The 20,969-nt window shown below is 40.9% G+C and overlaps 1 protein-coding gene across 1 annotated transcript; it reads right to left on the bottom strand.

The window, feature by feature from the left end:
• Positions 1 to 1,266: 1,266 nt before the first annotated feature.
• Positions 1,267 to 18,396, bottom strand: LOC132779153 (solute carrier family 2, facilitated glucose transporter member 11-like). Its single transcript, XM_060782859.2, has 12 exons — positions 18,370 to 18,396; positions 18,185 to 18,283; positions 16,588 to 16,748; positions 14,466 to 14,590; positions 10,615 to 10,744; positions 9,318 to 9,466; positions 6,897 to 7,099; positions 5,552 to 5,662; positions 5,347 to 5,448; positions 4,286 to 4,361; positions 4,058 to 4,185; positions 1,267 to 1,583 (listed from the first exon to the last, which is right to left on the bottom strand). Exons 1-12 carry the CDS (start codon positions 18,394 to 18,396, stop codon positions 1,401 to 1,403), a joined length of 1,494 nt encoding a protein of 497 aa, XP_060638842.2. The 3' UTR covers positions 1,267 to 1,400.
• Positions 18,397 to 20,969: the final 2,573 nt, after the last annotated feature.

The following is a 20,969-nucleotide window of genomic DNA, read 5'->3' as shown; positions in this document are numbered from 1 at the left end:
GTGTATTTTGGGGGTTTTTAAGTCTGTTCCGCTGGAGATTTGTGTGTGTGTGTGTGTGTGTGTGTGTTTATGGGTGATGAACACTCCTTGGCCTGAGAGATGAATTATGTCCAAATTTGGTGTCAATTCATCCAGTGGTTTTTGAGTTAATCCCACAAACGAACATGACATTTTTATTTATATAGATTTCAATCCTTCTTCACAACGATTCAAAATGTACTCAACCACTTGTGACGTATTGCATGACATTTGGCACATTTTAATAAATTCGTAACCTTTAATTTAGTATTTAAAATTTACATAACACTCTGCGGTATTTTATATTACATTTTCTACATTTAACGACATCTACATTTCGCAACGTTTACGTTATAATAATGACTGACATTTTAGGGACGGAAGGAAAATAAAATTAGCATTTTAAACCACTGTCGTTGTTGTTGTTGCTGTTGTTATAATATTTATTGATTTTATTTATTTATTTATTTATTTATCGTGTCAGGGGCAGCCAGACCATATTTATTGACACCCTGTTTTCATCTCTTGAGACTCAAAAGTTAAACCCAAATGTAATTTAATTCTATTTATTTATTTTATTTATTTTCCATGTCAGAAGCAACTTGAGAAACTGCAAGTTGCTTCTGGTGTGAGAGAATTGACCGTCTGCAAGGACGTTGCCCAAGAGATGCACAGATGTTCTACCATCCTGTAAGATGCTTCTCTCATGTCCCCACATACTGAGCTGGAGCTGACAGATGGGAGCTCACCCCGCTACCCGGATTTGAGAAACTGCAAGTCACTTCTGGTGTGAGAGAATTGGCCATCTGCAAGGACGTTGCCCAAGGGATGCACAGATGTTTTACCATCCTGTAAGAGGCTACTCTCATGTCCCCACATGCTGAGCTGGAGCTGACAGATGGGAGCTCACCCTGCTACCTGGATTTGAACCTGCCAGGACCTCCTATTATATGATAGTATGTATACATACATATATTATTATTATTATTATTATTATTATTATTATTATTATTATGTGTATATATATATATATATACACACACACACATACACACACTTATCGTATGTATAACATATATAATACTACAAATAAAATATAATTACATGTAATTTTACATAGATATAATTATGTATAATGAAATATAATTACACATAATGTTATATATAAAATACTTACGTTATATATATATATATATAGTAAATAAAATATAATTACATGTAATTATATATATTATAAAGTAATCCTGCTCCCTAGTGGATACCATTTACCTTGTAAATAAAACAACAACAATGCCATTTGGGGGTCTCTTGATTCTTTCCTGGGGGTCAGACTGGATGGCCTTCTGTGGTCCCTTTTGTCCCTTTTATTCTCTTTGTTTGTTTCATAATTTAGTGCAAAGGCTGCCACCCGGGGCTCGTTTGCCCCCCAAATTCATCCCCTGAAGTTCGTTGGTAATTTCCGTAATGGATCTCCCTTTGGTTTCCGGGAAGAAGAAGTAGACGAAGGCGGCGATCCCAGCATCCACTGCCAAGAAGATCAGGAAGCAGAAGTATCCCATTGACTCCTGAAGGGGAAAGAGAAAGAGAGAGAGAGACGGGCTGGATGGCCATCTGTCGGGAAGGATCTGTTGCAGCCCAGTCACCAATGTGACACCTTTTCACCCAAAATGAAAAGCCAATTAGTCCAAATCTAGCTCCGCTAACAGGAATCAATCAACTGATTTAGAGTGCTCTACAGAGTATAAAAAGCAAAGTACTTCCAAGGTATACAGAAAAGGCAAAAGCAGGAGTACATCCCAAATACCGGCTTCAAAAATAATTCCAAAATATAGTTTACAGTCATCATATTCTTGATGCCGCAAACAGCAGAGTCCAATACGGAAAGTAAAGTCAAATATCCATAGGCCTTAGGCAAAGAACTGTATCTAAAATGTGATTCCCTAATACCAAACAAAAACAAAACATATGTAAACAAGGCAAGAAACACATGAAAAGATGACTTTCTCTTGAAATTTCAAAGTTGTTCCCACTCAGAAAGACTCCAGGACTAACTTAAGAAACCAAATCCATTCCCAGGGAGACACCATCAACAAATCAAGAATTTTGGTCCAAAAGCAAGGCGCTGGCTGCTGGAGCTGATGGACAACTGCACTGCATCCTGTCAGATCCCCAAAACCTGGAGGAAAGCAAGAGTCATCGCCATCTTGAAGCCAGGCAAAGACCGAATGACCCAAAAAGCTACAGACCAATCTCCCTGCTGTGCCATCTTTACAAAGTTCTGGAGAGCCTTATTTTGCATAGAATTATGGAAAAAATAGACCCCTGTCTGATCCCACAGCAAGCTGGCTTCAGGAAAGGCAGAAGCTGCACATCGCAAGTGCTGAACCTGACTCAGCACAGAGAAGATGGCTTTGAAAGGCAGCAGATCACAGGAGCCGTCTTCATAGACCTGTCAGCAGCCTATGATACTGTGAACCACCACCTCCTCCTGAGAAAAATGTGTAGTATGTATCACAAAGGACAACCACCTCACCCGCCTCATAGGAAACCTGCTACAGAACAGGAGCTTCTTTGTTGAGTTCCAGGGCCAGAGAAGCAGATGGCGGACACAGAAGAACGGCCTCCCTCAGGGGAGCGTGCTTGCTCCTTCCATGGTCAACATCTACACAAATGACCAGCCACTGCCAGAAGGGACAGAGAGTTTCATCTATGCTGATGATCATGCCATCACCACTCAAGGAAATCAGCTACAGAACAGGAGCTTTTTTGTTGAGTTCCAGGGCCAGAGAAGCAGGTGGCAGAAACAGAAGAACGGCCTGCCTCAGGGGAGCATGCTTGCTCCTTCCATGGTCAACATCTACACAAATGGCCAGCCACGGACATAGAGCTTCATCTATGCTGATGATCGTGCCCTCACCGTCAAGCAGGGAGCTTTGAGATGGTTGAACAGAAGCTCTCCGAAGCTCTAGGTGCCCTTACTGCCTACTACAGGGAAAACCAGCTGACCCCTCATCCATCTAAAACACAGACATGTGCTTTTCATCTCAAGAACAGACAAGCATCCCGAGCTCTGAGGATTATTACCTGGAAAGGAAGGAATCCCACTGGAGCATTGCAGCGCACCCAAATACCTGGGAGGAGTCCCTCTGGACCATACCCTGACCTACCAGAAGCACTGCCTGAACATCAAGCAAAAAGTGGGTGCTAGAAACAATATCATACAAAAGCTGACAGGCACAACCTGGGGATCATAGCCAGACACAGTGAAGACATCTGCCCTTGTGCTTGCTACTCTGCTGCTGAGTACGCATGCCCAGTGTGGAACACATCTCACCACATGAAAACAGTGGATGTGGCTCTTAATGAGACATGCCGCATTATCACGGGGTGCCTGCGCCCTACACCACTGGAGAAATTACACTGCTTAGCCGGTATTGCACCACCTGACATCTGCCAGCAAGTAGCGGTCAATAGTGAAAGGACCAAGGCAGGGACATCTCCAGCTCATCCCTTGTTTGGGTATCAGCCAACACGTCAACAACTTAAATCTAGAAATAGTTTTCCAAGATCTACAGAGACACTCACTGGAACACCCCAGCAAGCAAGAGTCCAAAGTGGCAGGCTCAAACCCAGAACCTGATACCAAAAGAGAGACTCCCCTCTGGGCACACAGAAGACGGGGCAACTTGGAAGGCACTGAACAGACTGCGTTCTGGCACCACGAGATGCAGAGCTAATCTTAAGAAATGGGGCCACAAAGTGGAGTCCATGACATGCGAGTGCGGAGAAGAACAAACCACTGACCACCTACTGCAATGCAACCTTCTTCCTTCTTCCACGTGATGCACCAGGGAGGACCTCCTTGAGGCAACACCAGAGGCACTCCAAGGGGCCAGAGACTGGCCAAAGGACATCTAATCAACTACCAAGCTTGCAAACTTTGTGTTTTGTCTGTTTGTTTGTTTTGTTCTGTTAGAAATGCAATACAATTGACTGGTTGCCCTGACACGACAAATAAAATACAAATCCAGAGACTCACCACCAAGACGGGGAAGCCCATTCCAGAGAGGAAGAGTCCAAACCAGAGGATGGTCCCCAGGATGACCAGTGCCGGCGGCCGGACTGCGCGGCCAAAGATCTCCATCATGAAGGCGAAGGTGGCCCCCGCTGGACAGGACAAAAAGAGATGGATGACCAGTCGTTGGGAAGATATGAATGGGGAGGGTCAGCTGTGGTCATTCCTTCACTCGTTCATTCATGGACTCACCGGGACCAACAGCATAGAAGACGACGAAGAGGAAGATGAAGGCGATGCAGAAGTAGGAGAGCCAAGGAAGGCGGTCCTTCGGGATAAAGAAAATACTATTATTATTATTATTTCATACTATTTTATTATATTACAATTATTAAACTATTTTACTATGACCTTATATTATTATTGTTAAATTATTATTATTATAGAAAAAAATTAATATAATTATTAAACATTATTACAGATTCTTATTATTATATATTGTTATAGTATTATACTATTATATCATTATATTACAAGGTATTGTCGAAGGCTTTCATGACCGGAATCACTGGGTTGTTGTAGGTTTTTTCGGGCTCTATGGCCATGTTCTAGAGGCATTCTCTCCTGACATTTCACCTGCATCTATGGCAAGCATCCTCAGAAGTAGTGAGGTCTGTTGGAACAAGGAAAATGGGTTTATATATCTGTGGAAGGACCAGGGTGAGACAAAGAACTCTTGTCTGCTGGAGCTAGGTGTGAATGTTTCAACTGACCACCTTGATAGCATTTGATAGCCTCTCAACAAAAGACTGCTCCAGGCACTGCCAGGCTATCAGAATCTAATCCAGATGCAGGTGAAACGTCATGAGAGAATGCCTCTAGAACATGGCCATATAGCCCGAAGAAACCTACAACAACCCATTATATTACAATTCTTATGCTATTATATTATCTAATATTATATTTACTATGCTATTATTTTATTACAATTCTTACCCTATTTTATTTTATTATTTATTCTTGTTAGAGGTTGTGAGGTCACAATCTGTGAGGATGCCTGCCATTATTATTGTTTATTATGTGTTGTTATATTATTACTACATTATCATTATACTATTGTATAATATTATTTATTTATTTTTGCTTACTATTATTATGATTATTGTGGTTTATTGTATCTATCCTAATTATGAAATATGCTGCATTATTTCTGTATTATTGTTCTATGATTATTATGGTTTATTATATTATATCATGTTATGGTAATGACGATCTCGTATGTGTTGCTGAGGGATGCTTCTACCTGAGCTCACCTGGAAGAAGAGGGCGAGGATGAGGAGCGCCATGGAGAGGCCCATCATCAGGAAGCCGCCCCAGAGCAGGATCCGGCGGCCAAAGCGGTCAATGATGGTGGACTGGAAGAAGAAGAAGAAGAAGAAGGAAGAGGAAGAAGGGAAAGGTGGAATCCGAGGCTGGCTGTCCCGCTTGGCAGGGTCGGCGTTGGCCTTGTGGACTTACGCAGAGGATGGAGGCCAGGAACTCGCAGGCGCCAGTGCCCAGGGTCACGAAAGGGATGAGGCCCTCCTGGATGCGCGCCGTGCGGAAGACGTCAAAGGCGTAGAAGTAGATCTGGAAGGAGGAAGGAAGGGAGGAAGTGAAGGAGGGAAGGGATGGAGGGAGGGAGGAAGGAAGGAGGGAAGGAAGGAAGGAGGGAAGGGAGGAAAGGAGGAAGGAAGAGATGGAAGAAGGGAGGGAGGGAGGGAGTAAGGAAGGAAGGAAGGAAGGAAAGGTGGAAGGCGGAAAGAAGGAAGGAAGGGGGGAAGAAACGAACGAAGGGTGGAGGGAGGAAAGAAGGGAGGAAGGACAGAAAGAAGGAAGAGTGAAGGGAGGGAGGGAGGGAGGAGAGAAGGGGAGAAAGGAGGGAGGAAAGAAGGAAGGAAGGAAGGAAGGAAGGAAGGAAGGAGAGAAGGGGGAGGAAGAAGAGAGGGAGGAAAGAAGGATGGAAGGATGGAAGGATGAAAGGAAGAAAAGAAGGGCGGAGAGAGAAAAAAAGGGAGGAGGGACAGAAAGAAGGAGGGAGAAAGGAGAGATGGGAGGGAGGGAGGAAAGAGGGAAGGAAAGAAGGGAAGGAAGGAACAAATGAATGAAGGATGGAGAGGGGGAGGGAAGAAGGGAGGAAGGACAGAAAGAAGGAAGGTTGAAGAGAGGAAGGAAAGAAGAGAGGGAGGAGGAAAGAAGGAGGGAGAGAGGAGAGATGGAAGGGAGAAAAGAAGGAAGGGAAGAAGGGAAGGAAGGGTGGAGGGAGGAAAGTAGGGAGGAAGGACAGAAAGAAGGAAGGGTGAAGGGAGGGAGGAAGTTAAGGGAGGAAGGGGGGAATGAAGAAAGGAGGGAGGGAGGAAGGAGAGGGGAAAGAGGAAAGGAGGGAAGAAAGAAAGAAAGGGGAGTGCAGACAAGGAAAGAAAAGATGGAGGAAGAGAAGAAAAGGAAGACAAAAAGTAGGAAAATGAAGAGAAAGACGAAAGAAGAGAAACACAATGGAGGAAGAGGAAAAGAGGAGTAGAAAGACAAAGGAAAAAAGATGAGAAGAAAAGAGGAGAAGGAAAAAAGAAAAGGAAGGAGGCTGACGGAGGGTTAAAATGAGAAGAGAGGAAGGAACAAGAAGGAGGAAAGGAAGAAAAAGAAGGAACTGAGAAGGAGAAGAGAACCCGGGGCCAAAGGAGGAAGAGGAAGAAGAGGGAGGAAGGAATCCCATTCATGATTTCCTCCACGGAACCTCTATTAATGAATTAATCCTTAATCATGAATTGATCAATCAATCAATCAATCAAGGACCCCCTTTGCCCCCGATTGGGCTCTACTCAACGGCGCTGAGTCCGCAGAGCTGGAGGCCGAGGACGAGGAGGAGGGCGAGGGCCAGTGGTCTGCGCAGGGCGGGGGCCCTCAGAACCTCCAGGGCCCCCCACTTCCGCTTCCCGTCTGCAGCGTCCGCCTCCGCTTCCCGCAGAATCTCCTCCACTTGGGCCTCGTGGCGGTGTCCGCAGTTGGGTCCCCAGAGCGTCCGCATGGCTGTTGGGGGTCAAGGGAGGGAGGGAGGGGGTGAGCGGAGTCAAGGGCTGGGAGGGGCCCCAGGGTCAACCAGACCACTGCTGTAGCCTGGTCAGGTCCTGAGGGCTCAGAAGAGGAGGAAGGGGATGCTGGGAGAGATTCGGAGGACCCAGAGGAGGATAGACATGGCGTAGAGAGCGTTGTTTTGGAATGTGCTGGCAGTTCCCATGAGACTGGAGACAGTGATATCCATTCCCATGGGAACCTGCCGGAAGTGCAGGCTGCGAGAATCGTGGGAGAAGAAGGTTTGCTTAGAACTGTAGAGACAGAGTATGCAACGAAGACACTCGCCTTTCCCTGAGGCTTAGAGACAAGGAGAGGAAAAGCAAGTGCGTGAGAAATGATGTCATGGGAGGGATTGAGGCCTTTTAAAGTGGTTCCTGCTGGTACACTCTTTGTGAGAGCAACGCTGCATTCAGGTGAACAGCTCTCAGTCTTCTGAAGCCTATGTTCTTGGAATTCATGTAGTCAAGTTTCTAACTTGTTCTTGCTTCTAGTTCAATGTTTCTCAACCTTCCTAATACCGTGACCCCTTCATACAATTCCTCATATTGTGGTGACCACCAACATAAAATTATTTTCGTTGCTACTTCATAACTGGGATTTTGCTCCTATTATGAATCGTCCTGTAAATATCTGATATGCAGGAAGTATTTTCATTCAGTGGACCAAATTTGGCACAAATACCCGCTATGGTCAAATTTGAATACTGGTGGGGTTGGGGGTGGGATTGAATTTGACATTTGGGAGTTGTAGTTGCTGAGATGTATAGTTCACCTACAATCAAAGAGCATTCTGAATTCCACCAATGATGGAATTGAACCAAACTTGGAATACACAACTCCTATGACCAAGAGAAAATACTGGAAGGGTTTGGTGAGCATTGATCTTGAGTTTTCAAGTTGTAGTTCACCTACATCCAGAGACTCAAGCTAGGATGGATCTGGACCAAAGTTGGCAAGAATACTCAATATGCCCAAATGTGGACACTGGTGGAGTTTGGGGGAAATAACATTTGCGGTGTGTGGGGGGGTGTTGTTTCTGGGATTTATAGTTCACCTACAATCAAAGAGCATTCTGAACCCGACCAACGACAAATTTGGGCCAAACTTCCCACAGAACTCCATGACCAACAGAAATTACTGTGTTTCTGATTATCTTTGTTGACCCCTCTGACACCCCTCGTGACCCCCCCAGGGGTCCCGACCCCCAGGTTGAGAAACACTGTTCTAGTTCATCTGTGCCATAGGTTGGCTGCCTTAGTTTCATGCCATCTTGTCTTTGGATATCTTTGTGGATTGATTTTGGAGACTGAATGGATTTGAATGCATTTTTGGACTCTTGGATTTCATGGAAATTACCCTTTGAACTTTGATCCTTTCTTTTGAGTTTGCTTTTTTTATATAGATACTCTTCTGTCGATAAACTTTGACTTGCTGGACTACCTGGACAGAGTGTGGTTTGTGGTGCAAAGGTGTTTCAGGGCTCAAGCGCAACAACCACAACACAAGGCCTCCCAGGGACCACCCAGGACAGGAGGGAGCAGCACGGCCCCCACCACTCCCACTCCTCCTCCTGTGTATCCCATCATCCCCATTGACTGACCCCTGAGGCAGGCTTCCTTGTCCCCATTTTGGAGCAGGAGGTGCGGAGGAGAATTGTGGGAGACGAAGGTTTGCAGAGACAGAGCATGCAACAGAGACACTCGCCTTTCCCAGTGGCTTAGAGATAAGGAGAGGAAAAGCAAGTGCGTGAGAAATGATGTCATGGGAGGGATTGAAGCCTTTTAAAGTGGTTCCGGCTGGTACACTCTTTGTGAGAGCAATGCTGCATTCAGGTGAACAGCTCTCCGTCTTCTGAGGACTATGTTCTTGGAATTCATGAATTCTTTGTGGATTGATTTTGGAGACTGTACTTGAATGCATTTTTGGACTCTTGGATTTCATGGAAATTACCCTTTGAACTTTGATCTTTTCTTTAGAATTTCCTTATTTTTTTATATACTCTTCTGTCGATAAACTTTGACTTGCTGAATTACCTGTACAGTGTGGTTTGTGGTGAAAAGGTGTTTCAAGGCTAAAGGGCAACAACCACAACCCAAGGCCCCCCAAGGGCCCACCCAGGGCCCCCACCACTCCCACTCCTCCTCCTGTGTATCCCATCATCCCCATTGACTGACCCCTGAGGCAGGCTTCCTTGTCCCCATTTTGGAGCAGGAGGTGTGGAGGAGTTTCCGGGAAGAGCGGGAGCAGCAGCAGCTGGACCAAGGCGGGGGCCCCGTTTAGGGAGAGCAGCAGCGGCCACCGTGAGGGGCCTCCCAGCACCTCCCTGGGACAAGCAGGGAGGAAAAGACCCATCGTCCATAAACAACCCCTCCACCATAAACAACTCCAAAACCCATTGGTCATAACCCATTGGCCCATCATCCACACCATCTCCCAAATGACTGCAAATCTCATCACATCCATCATCCCCTCAAATGACTCCAAAACCCATCGTCAACATCATTTCCTCTCAAAATGACTCCAAAATCCACCATCCATACCATCTCCCAAAATGACTTCAAAACACATCATCCACATAATTTTCCCCAGATGACTCCAAGACCCATCACCTACACATTTCACCCCTTGAAATGACTACAAAACCCATCATGCCACCCCGAATGATTCCAAAGTCCATCATCCACACAATTTACTCCAAATGACTCCAAGTCCCATCATCGCCACTCATAGCCTCAAACCCCATCATCCACATAATTTTCCCCTGATGACTCCAAGACCCATCACCCACACCATTTCACCCCTTGAAATGACTACAAAACCCATCACGCCACCCCAAATGATTCCAAAGTCCATCATCCACACCATTTACTCCAAATGACTCCACGTCCCATCATCACCATTCACAGCCCCAAAGTGACTTTGAACCATCACCACAATCATCTACAATGACTCCCAAACCCATAATCCATATCATTCCCAGTAATTCCAAGACCCATCATCCACACCTTTTATCTCTACTGATGACTCCAGAAATCATCACCCCCATTCCCCTAAATTACTCCGAAGCCCACCATCCCCTCAAATGACTCAAAACCCATTGTCAGCAACATTTCTTCTGCCTCCAAAACTTACCATCCGCATCATCTCCCAAAATGACTTTGAAGCACATCATCCACATAAATTCCCCCAGATGACTCCAAGACCCATCACCCACAGTTTGACCCCAAAACGACTTCAAAACCCATCACCCACTCACCCGAAATGACTCTGAAGCCCATCATCCACACCACTTACTCCAAAATGACTCCAAGGCCTATCATTCACACCCACAGTCCCAAAATGACTTCGAACCATCATCACAATAATCCACAATGACTCCAAAGCCCATTGTACCCAATCCCCTAAATTACTCCAAAGCCCATCATCCCCGCCACGACTCCAAAACCCATTGCCCCTTCCTTCCTTCCTTACCTGAGCCCCAGGACCTGCCCCAGGACCTTCCCCAGCGAGAAGAAGACGACGGAGGCGGTGATGGCGAATCCCCGGAGCCTCTGCGGGGAACTCTCCGCCAAGTAGGGGCCGATCGTGTTCATGCAGATCCCTGTTAATGGGAAACGAGCGAGAGAAGGAGGAAAGCCACACGTCAAAGTTGTGCCCTGAGCCCCAAAAACAGCCTGAGGTACCCCCTCCTGTCACGAAAATATTATTGTGGATTTGAGAAATGTGGATTTGATATAATGATGTGTGGGAATGAACGGAAGAATGGATGGACGGAGCTAATAATTTTGGAAACACCCGTATCATATTAAGGCCTGCCATGACTAACGACCTGCTTGCTGGAACTGTGATTAAAACCTGTTAATGAGAGTAAACCCTGATAAGAACTGGGACAGTGATAACAGAAATGTTTGCAACCTTCCTTATGTTAAGAAGGAAGTCAACAGAACATCAACACCAATCGAGAAGAGTCAACATCTGGCCAGGAAACGGAGATGGATCCAGGATGGAAGACATCTGTCATTCATTTACAAATTTGGGAACACATCAGCAGAATCTATCTGTTGTTGTTCATTCGTTCAGTCGTCTCCGACTCTTCATGACCTCATGGACCAGCCCACGCCAGAGCTCCCTGTCGGCCGTCACCACCCCCAAACTTCCTTCAAGGTCAGTCCAGTCACTTCAAGGATGCCATCCATCCATCTTGCCCTTGGTCGGCCCCTCTTCCTTTTGCCTTCCACTTTCCCCAGCATCATTCCCTTCTCTAGGTTTTGCTGTCTCCTCATGATGTGGCATTCAAAGGACTTCCGCTTTGTCTCTCGTCTCCTTCCCTCCAATGAGCTTTAGCCGGGCTTTATTTCCTGGAGGATGGACTGGTTGGATCTTCTCGCAGTCCAAGGCACTCTCAGCACTTTCCTCCAACACCACAGCTCAAAAGCATCTCTCTTCCTTGGCTCAGCCTTCCTGAAGGTCCAGCTCTCACATCCGTAGGTGACTACTACAGGGAAGACCATGGCTTGGACTAGGCAATGGATCTTGGTTGCCAGTCTGATGTCTCTACTCTTCACTATTTTATCGAGAAGAATCTATCTATATATATATAAATGCTCTGTGCATAATGAGTACCTTAAAAACAAAAGAACCAATGAACGACATCACACCAAATTTGGCAACAAAACGTCTCACAACACAAGGAGTGACCATCACTCAAAACTTTATGATTTTGTCATTTGGGAGTTGTACTTTCTGGGATTTATAGATCACCTACCATCAAAGAGCACTCTGAACCCATTTTGTCATTTGGGAGTTGTAATTTCTGGGATTTATAGTTCACCTACAATCAAAGAGCATTCTGAACCCCACCAATGACAGAATCCGGGCAAAGTTCCCACACAGAACCCCCCTGACCAACAGAAAATACTTAAGGCCATCCAGTCCAACTCCCTTCATCAGGGCAAGAAAACGTAATCAATGCCCTCCTGATAAAGAGACATCCAGCCAGAGATATAGATAGATAGATATGATTCACACACACAGAGATATAATATCATATATTTGAAAGGGACCCCTAAGGAAAGACAATGATATGTTGCATATTCCAGAGTAGGCAAACCAGACACTCTCCACATCAACAATGACTTTGTCATTTGGGAGTTGTAGTTACTGGGATTTATAGTTCACGTAAAATCAAAGAGCATTCTGAACCCCACCAACGATGGAATTGAACCAAACGTGGCATACAGAAAATACTGGAAGGGTTTGGTGGGCATTGATCTTGAGTTTGGGAGTTGTAGTTCACCTCCATCCAGAGAGCACTGTGGACTCAAACAATGATGGATCTGGACCAAACTTGGCACAAGCACTCAATACGCCCAAATATGAACACAGATGGAGTTTGGGGAAAATAGACCTTGACATTTGAGAGTTGTAGGCACTGGGATTCACAGTTCACCTACAATCAAAGAGCATTCAGAACCCCACAAACGACAGAATTGGGCCAAACTTCCCACACAGAACCCCCATAACCAACAGAAAATACTTAAGGCCATCCAGTCCAACTCCCTTCACCAGGGCAAGAAAACGCAATCAAAGCCCTCCTGACAGAGAGCCATCCAGCCATAGATAGAGATATGTATAATTCACACACACACAGATATAATATAAATTTGAGAGGGACCCCTAAAAAAGGACAATTCTATGTTGCATGTTCCAGAGTAGGCAAACCAGACCCTCTCCACATCAACACTGACAAAGAAACAGCAAGGAATACTGTTTACCCACAAGCAGAAAGACATGACATAGATTAGAAACCAACACTTTCACGTTACTTTATTTTCCAGATCAACAGACTGGGCCACAGCAATGTGTGGCAGGGGACGGCTAGTATTCCTATAAAAGACTCAGTCTAATAATGCTCAAAGTGTGGCAGACCTGAGGAGTCTGTTCCACCCGCCATGCTCTGCTCCATGGGAAGGAGAGAAATGGTGTATCCAGAGAGTGGCAGATGTGCACGGGAGCAGCCTGGTCACTTTGGGGCTTCTTTCTCAAGGGAAGGGGAAGAAGGAGGGCGCTTTTGGAGTCTTGGATTTTGTGCAGGGAGTCAGGTTCTGTTGTATGGAAAACAGGGATCTGGTCCTTGGCATTGCGCTTAGGGAAAGGATGCATTTTGGAGTTTTGAAGTTTTGACGTTATGGAAGTTATGGAACTTAGGGTCTTGCCTAAGAGGGGCTTCTCCAAGGAAGGAGAAAAGGATATGGTAATATTTTGGATGCATGTGGATGAACGCTACATGTGTAAGTACATGTGCGTGAATGCTCAGTGAAAATGTAATTCCCCTTTGTGTGTGAGTTTGTTAATCAATGTAATTATATGTATTGTTGAAGGTATTGTCATGGCCGGAATCAATGGGTTGTTGTAGGTTTTTTCGGGCTGTATGGCCATGTTCTAGAGGCATTCTCTCCTGACGTTTCGCCTGCATCTATGGCAAGCATCCTCAGAGGTAGTGAGGTCTGTTGGAACAAAGAAAAAGGGTTTATATATCTGTGGAATAATGACCAGGGTGGGACAAAGGACTCTTGTCTGCTGGAACTAGGTGTGAATGTTTCAACTGACCACCTTGATTAGCATTTGATGGCTTGGCAGTGCCTGGGGGAATCTTTTGTTGGGAGGTGATTAGATGTCCTTGTTTGTTTCCTCTCTGTTGTTGTGCAAGGACATCTAATCACCTCTCAACTAAACAAGGATGTCTAATCACTTCTCAACAAAAGTTTGCTCTAGGCTCTGTCAGGCCATTATATGCTAATCAAGGGGGTCAGTTGGAACATTCCCACCTAGCTCCAGCAGAAAAGAGTCCTTTGTCCCACCTGGGTCATTCCACAGATATATAAACCCTATTTCCTAGTTCCAACAGACCTCACTACCTCTGAGGATGCTTGCCATAGATGCAGGCGAAACGTCAGGAGAGAATGTCTCTGGAACATGGCCATATAGTCCCAAAAAACCTACAACAACCCAGTGATTCCGACCATGAAAGCCTTTAACAATACATTGATATGGTAATATTTTGGATGCATGTGGATGAACACGTGTACATGTGTGTGAATGCTCAGTGAAAATGTAATTCCCCTTTGTGTGTATGTTTGTTAACCAATGTAATTATAAATCCAATGTAGTTGAATCTGTCTGTCTGTCCAATGTCATTCTTGGTCTAAATGTTTTTTTCTGTCATCTGATGTCCCCTCTCACACTGGAAATGGCAATCAAAAGAACCTATGCGTCAAAGTGATTGAGAAGTCCTTCCTGGCCCTCCGCCCTCCCCGCTTGACCTGCGGACACTCCGTAGCAGAAGCGCCCGGCCAGCAGCATCTCGCCGGAGTCGGCCATTTGGCTAAAGCCAATCAGGACGGCGCCCAGGATGACCAGCAGGTCCGACCACAGCAGCGCCTTCTTCCTGCAAAAGAGAAAAGGCACCCGGCACACTATGAAAGGGGGGGGGCTCCACCTCTGCTCGGCGCACTTTCCTATCCCAACTCCTTGTATTTTAACCCTCTAACATATTTTTGAATATGTATCTACACATAGATTAAAAAACTAGGTTGAATTGGTTGAGACTCAAGGATGAGAGACATTCAGTGGAAAACCAGGGGCAAATGTGCTGCTTCTGCTGCTGCAGGATGAGGTCCCCCCACAAAAAAAAATTGTGTTACACAGTGGAATATATAATAATATTAATAATAATAATAATAATAATAGTAATAATAATGTAATAGTAATAATACTAGTAATAATAATAATAATAATAATAATAATAATAATAATAATAATAATAATAAATGTGCCATTACACCCAGAAGTTATATAAATAAAGCTAAGATGTGCTTCTCCCTATGTCTGAGCTAACTGCAGGTGTCTTTCTTTAGAAGCTTGAGATATTCAGCAACTGAGGCTATTAAAGGTTTTGAACATCAAAAAAGGGATATTTATTCTTCAAAGTCCTTGCAGACTAATAATAATTATAATTACTAATAATAATACTAATAATAATTACTAAAAAATTATAATATATCATAAAACAATATAATACAATAATAGTAATAATATACTAATAAAAATTTACCAAATAATATAATATAATAAAAATAAAATAATAATACTAATAATAATTACTAAAGTATTATAAAATATAATAAAACAATATAATAAAAAGTAATAACATTTAGAAATAACATATCATTTTGTAATATAATATTATAATAAAATATAATAATTGTAATATAAAACAATATAATAATAATAAATTAATAAGATAATAATACTAATATTAATTACTAAAATATTATAATATATCATAAAACAATATAGTAAAAAGTAATAATAACATTTAGAAATAACATATTATTATAAATATAATATTATAATTGTAATATAAAACAATATAATAAGAATAATAATAAATTAATAAAATAATAATACTAATAATAATTACTAAAATATTATAATATATCATAAAACAATATAATACAATAATAGTAATAATATACTAATAAAAATTTACCAAATAATATAATATAATAAAAATAAAATAATAATACTAATAATAATTACTAAAATTTTATAATATATCATAAAACAATATAATAAAAAGTAATAATAACATTTAGAAATAACATGTTATTATAAATATAATATTATAATAAAATATAATAATTGTAATATAAAACAATATAATAAGAATAATACATTAATAAAATAATAATACTAATAATAATTACTAAAATATTATAATATATCATAAAACAATATAATACAATAATAGTAATAATATACTAATAAAAATTTACCAAATAATATAATATAATAAAAATAATAAAATAATACTAATAATAATTACTAAAGTATTATAATATATCATAAAACAATATAATAAAAAGTAATAATAACATTTAGAAATAACATGTTATTATAAATATAATATTATAATAAAATATAATCATTGTAATATAAAACAATATAATAAGAATAATAATAAATTAATAAAATAATAATACTAATAGTAATTGCTAAAATATAATATATCATAAAACAATATAATAAAAAGTAATAGTAACATTTAGAAATAACATGTTATTATAAATATAATATTATAATAAAATATAATAACTGTAATATAAAACAATATAATAAGAATAATAAATATTAAAAATAATATATTGTAATTATAAAAATAATATAATCATGAAATATAATAATAATAATAATAATAATAATAATGATAATAATAATAATAATAATAATAATAAATATGTAAAATCATAAAATAATAATATAATGCCGGCTGCCAGGAATCACCTGGAGGGAGGGCCCAAGTTGGCCCATGCCTCGTCTAGATGCCCCCTGGGTGCCCCTTTCCTAACAGAATGGCACTCTATGTGGCGGCCACTCACTCACTTGCCGCATTGGTGGAGGAGGGCCCCGCTGGCCAGGTTGCCACAGAGGCCTCCGAGGCAGAAGACGGAGACCACGAAGGACCAGAGGAGGGTCAGCGTCTCCGGGGAGAGAGGCACCCCAAAACGTCGAACCCAGGACGCATTCAGGAAGGCCTGGACGTCCTGCAAAAGGTGGAGGGGGGGAATTTATTATTATTTTATCATCATCATCTAGGCAAAAATTAAATGTATTTCACATGTGTTGTTGTTTATTCATTTAAAAAAATTAATATTTTTCATATTTACATTTTTACAAATTAATTGAATATCGTTCACATTGATTTTTTAAAATTCAATATATTTCAAATTAATTTTAAAAAATTAAATGCATTTCACATTTATTCCTTTAAAAAGTAAAATATATTTCAATTTTGAAAAATTGAATGTATTTCAAATTTATTTTAAAAATTAAATGTATTTCAAATTCATTTTAAAAATTAAATGTATTTCAAATTCCTTTAAAAAATTAAATGGATTTCACATTTATTCTTTTAAAAATTAAATCTATTTTTATTTTATTTTTAATTGAAACTTTTTCACATTTTGCTCTCTCAAAAATTAAAATATATTTCAATTTTATTTTTGAGAGATTAAATGTATTTCACATTTATTTAAAAAAATTAATTGTATTTCATATTTATACTTTTACAAATACAATACTATTCATAATGATTTTTAAAAGTTCAATATATTTCAAATTAATTTTAAAAATTTAAATGCATTTCACATTTATTCTTTTAAAAAGTAAAATATATTTCAATTTTGGAAAATTAAATTTATTCAATATTTATTTATTTTTTTAAAAAATTAAATGAATTTCAAACTCATTTTAAAAAATAAATGGATTTCACATTTATTCTTTTAAAATTAAATCTATTTTTATTTTATTTTTAATTGAAAATATTTCAAATTTTTTCTTTCAAAAAGTAAAATATATTTCAATTTTTATTTTTGAGAGATTACATGTATTTCACATTTATTCTTTTAAAAATTAAATCTATTTTAATTTTGTTTTTAATTGAAATTATTTCACAATTTTATCTTTCAAAAATTAAAATATATTTGAATTTTATTTTTGAGAGATTAAATATAATTTTTAAAAATTATAATTATAATTTGTTGTTTGGGCTTGGCCTCATGTGTATTTCACATTTATTTTTAAAAATTAAATGAATTTCATATTTATACTTGTATATAAATATAAATGTATATAATATTTATTTTACAAAGAAATTGAATACCATTCATATTGATTTTTAAAGGTTCAATACATTTAAAATTAATTTAAAAAATTTAAATGCATTTCACGTTTATTCTTTTAAAAAGTAATATATATTTCAATTTTGAAAAATTAAATGTATCCAAAATTTATTTATTTATTTAAATTTATTTATTTAAATGAATTTATTTATTTAAATGAATTTGTATTTATTTAAATGAATTTATTTATTTAAATGAATTTGTATTTCAAATTCATTTAAAAAATTAAATGTATTTCCCATTTATTTTTTGAAAATTAGATATGCCTAAAATTTATTTCAACTCCATCCTGTGTTTACCTGGGAAGGGTAGGCGATGACGGAGACCTGGAATCCCACCAAAAGGTTTCCTCCAAATCCCAAAATGACAATCAGGAACAGGAGGCAGCGGTGCTGCGCCTACAAGAAGGCATCAAGTCCAGATATATATTATATATATATATATAGGAATAAATTGGGGACAAAAAGAAGAGGAAACCACTCACCAGTTCGGCCAGGAAAGAAGCCGCCATCCTTCTTCCGTCCTTTCCTTTCTCTTTTCCTTCCTTCCATCCAGAAGAAAGTTCAAAACTTCTGCCCTTTTCGCTACAAGTAAATGATTTGCCTTTTCCTGGGATTATTTCGGGTTAAATAGTCCAAGAATAGTTGACGAAGGAGGGAAATATTCCTTCGTCACAGTGGAGTCAGCCTTTTTCTTCCTCTCGTTCTGTCCTTCCTTCCTTCCTTCCTTCCTTGTCTCAATGTCCTTCAATCCTTCCTTTGACTTCATATACATATTTACACAATATACACAATATACTCTCTCTCTATATATATATATATATCCTTATTCTTCTGTATAACCTTCAGAAGACATTTAAATATTTAAATTATTTTTATTTCATTTCTAGCATAATTTTCCTTATTTATTTATTTATTTATTTATTTATTTACATCATTTCTACCCCACCCTTCTCACACACACCCTGGAAGGGGGGGGGACGACGACTCAGGGCGGCTTACATGGGAAACAATTCAATGCCATAATATCAGTACAACAACATAAAATCATTCATAAAACCACATACTCATATACTAACATAGTCTCATTTGGGATCAGCTATTGGTTGAGGTTCTGGGTTTGAGCCTGCCACTTTTGGACTCTCGCTTGCTGGGGTGTTCCAGCGAGTGTCTCTGTAGATCTTAGAAAACTATTTCTTGATTTAAGTCGTTGACATGCTGGCTGATACCCAAACGGGGGATGAGCTGGAGATGTCTCTGCCTTGGTCCTTTCACTATTGGCTGCTACTTCCCGGCGGATGTCAGGTGGTGCAATACCGGCTAAGCAGTGTCATTTCTCCAGTGGTGTAGGGCGCAGGCAACACATGATAATGTGGCATGTCTCATTCAGAGCCACATCCACTGTCTTAGTGTGGTGAAATGTGTTTTAGCGTGGTGAGATGCGTACTCAGCAGCAGAGTAGCATAGCGCAAGGGCAGATGTCTTCACTATGGTTGTGATCCCCAGGTTGTGCCAGTCAGCTTTCGTATGATATTGTTTCTAGCGTACACTTTTTGCTTGATGTTCAGGCAGTGTTTCTTGTAGGTCAGAGCACGGTCCAGAGTGACTCCTCCCAGGGATTTGGGTGTGCTGCAATGCTCCCGTGGGGTTCCTTCCTTCCCAGGTAGTAATCCTCAGAGCTCGGGATGCTTGCCTGTTCTTGAGATGAAAGGCACATGTCTGTGTTTTGGATGGGTTGGGGATCAGCTGATTTTCCCTATCATAGGCAGTAAGAGCACCTAGAGCTCCGGAGAGCTTCTGTTCTACCATCTCAAAGCTCCCTGCTTGAGCGGTGATGGCACGATCATCAGCATAGGTGAAACTCTCTGTCCCTTCTGGCAGTGGCTGGTCATGTGTGTAGATGTTGAACATGGATGGAGCAAGCACGCTCCCCTGAGGCAGGCCGTTCTTCTGTTTCTGCCATCTGCTTCTCTGGCCCTGAAACTCAACAAAAAAGCTCCTGTTTTGTAGCAGGTTTCCTATCAGGCAGGTGAGACGGTAATCCTTTGTGATATTATATATATGATACATGATTAGGGATCAGCTGGTTTTCCCTATAATAGGCAGTGAGAGCACCTAGAGCTTCGGAGAGCTTCTGTTCAACCATCTCAAAGCTCCCTGCTTGAGCGGTGATGGCACGATCATCAGCATAGATGAAGCTCTCTGTCCCTTCTGGCAGTGGCTGGTCATTGGTGTCGATGTTGTACGTGCATGGAGCAAGCACGCTCCCCTGAGGCAGGCCGTTCTTCTGTGTCTGCCATCTGCTTCTCTGGCCCTGGAACTCAACAAAAAAGCTCCTGTTCTGTAGCTGATTTCCTTGAGTGGTGATGGCACAATCGTCAGCATAGATGAAACTCTCTGTCCCTCATCGCTGGTCCTTTCTGTAGATGTTGAAGAAGGATGGAGCAAGGACGCTCCCCTGAGGCAGGCCGTTCTTCTGTTTCCGCCATCTGCTTCTCTGGCCCTGGAACTCAACAAAAAAGCTCCTGTTCTGTAGCTGATTTCCTTGAGTGGTGATGGCACAATCGTCAGCATAGATGAAACTCTCTGTCCCTCATCGCTGGTCCTTTCTGTAGATGTTGAACATGGATGGAGCAAGGACGCTCTCCTGAGGCAGGCCGTTCTTCTGTTTCCGCCATCTGCTTCTCTGGCCCTGGAACTCAACAAAAAAGCTCCTGTTTTGTAGCAGGTTTCCTATGAGGTGGGTGAGACGGTCGTCCAATATATTTAAATGACTATTTGGGGAGGGGCCTGTTCGTCATTTCCAAATTCCTCAATTATGGGATTAAATTGCACAATTTAATAGCGGCTTTAAATTAATGAGCTAAAACCCAAAACCTGTCTCTTTCCCAGGAATCGGCTGCAAAGGAACAAATTCCAGAGCGAATTTGGAAGGGAGGGATCTCAATTAATCCTCTTTTTCAATTAAAGTATTTCCCAGGAAAGAAGAGAAACAACAGCCTTGGAAAAATACTCGCTTAAAAATATCCTCTTACTTCCCAAATCAGAAACAATTCGTTCTCATGCGTCGACATTCACAATATTT

The sequence above is a fragment of the Anolis sagrei genome, chromosome 6 (genome assembly GCF_037176765.1).
Source record: "Anolis sagrei isolate rAnoSag1 chromosome 6, rAnoSag1.mat, whole genome shotgun sequence".
Classification (NCBI taxonomy): Eukaryota; Metazoa; Chordata; class Lepidosauria; order Squamata; family Dactyloidae; genus Anolis; species Anolis sagrei.
Note: the sequence above shows the minus strand (reverse complement) of the source record. Positions and strands in the feature narration are given on the sequence as shown.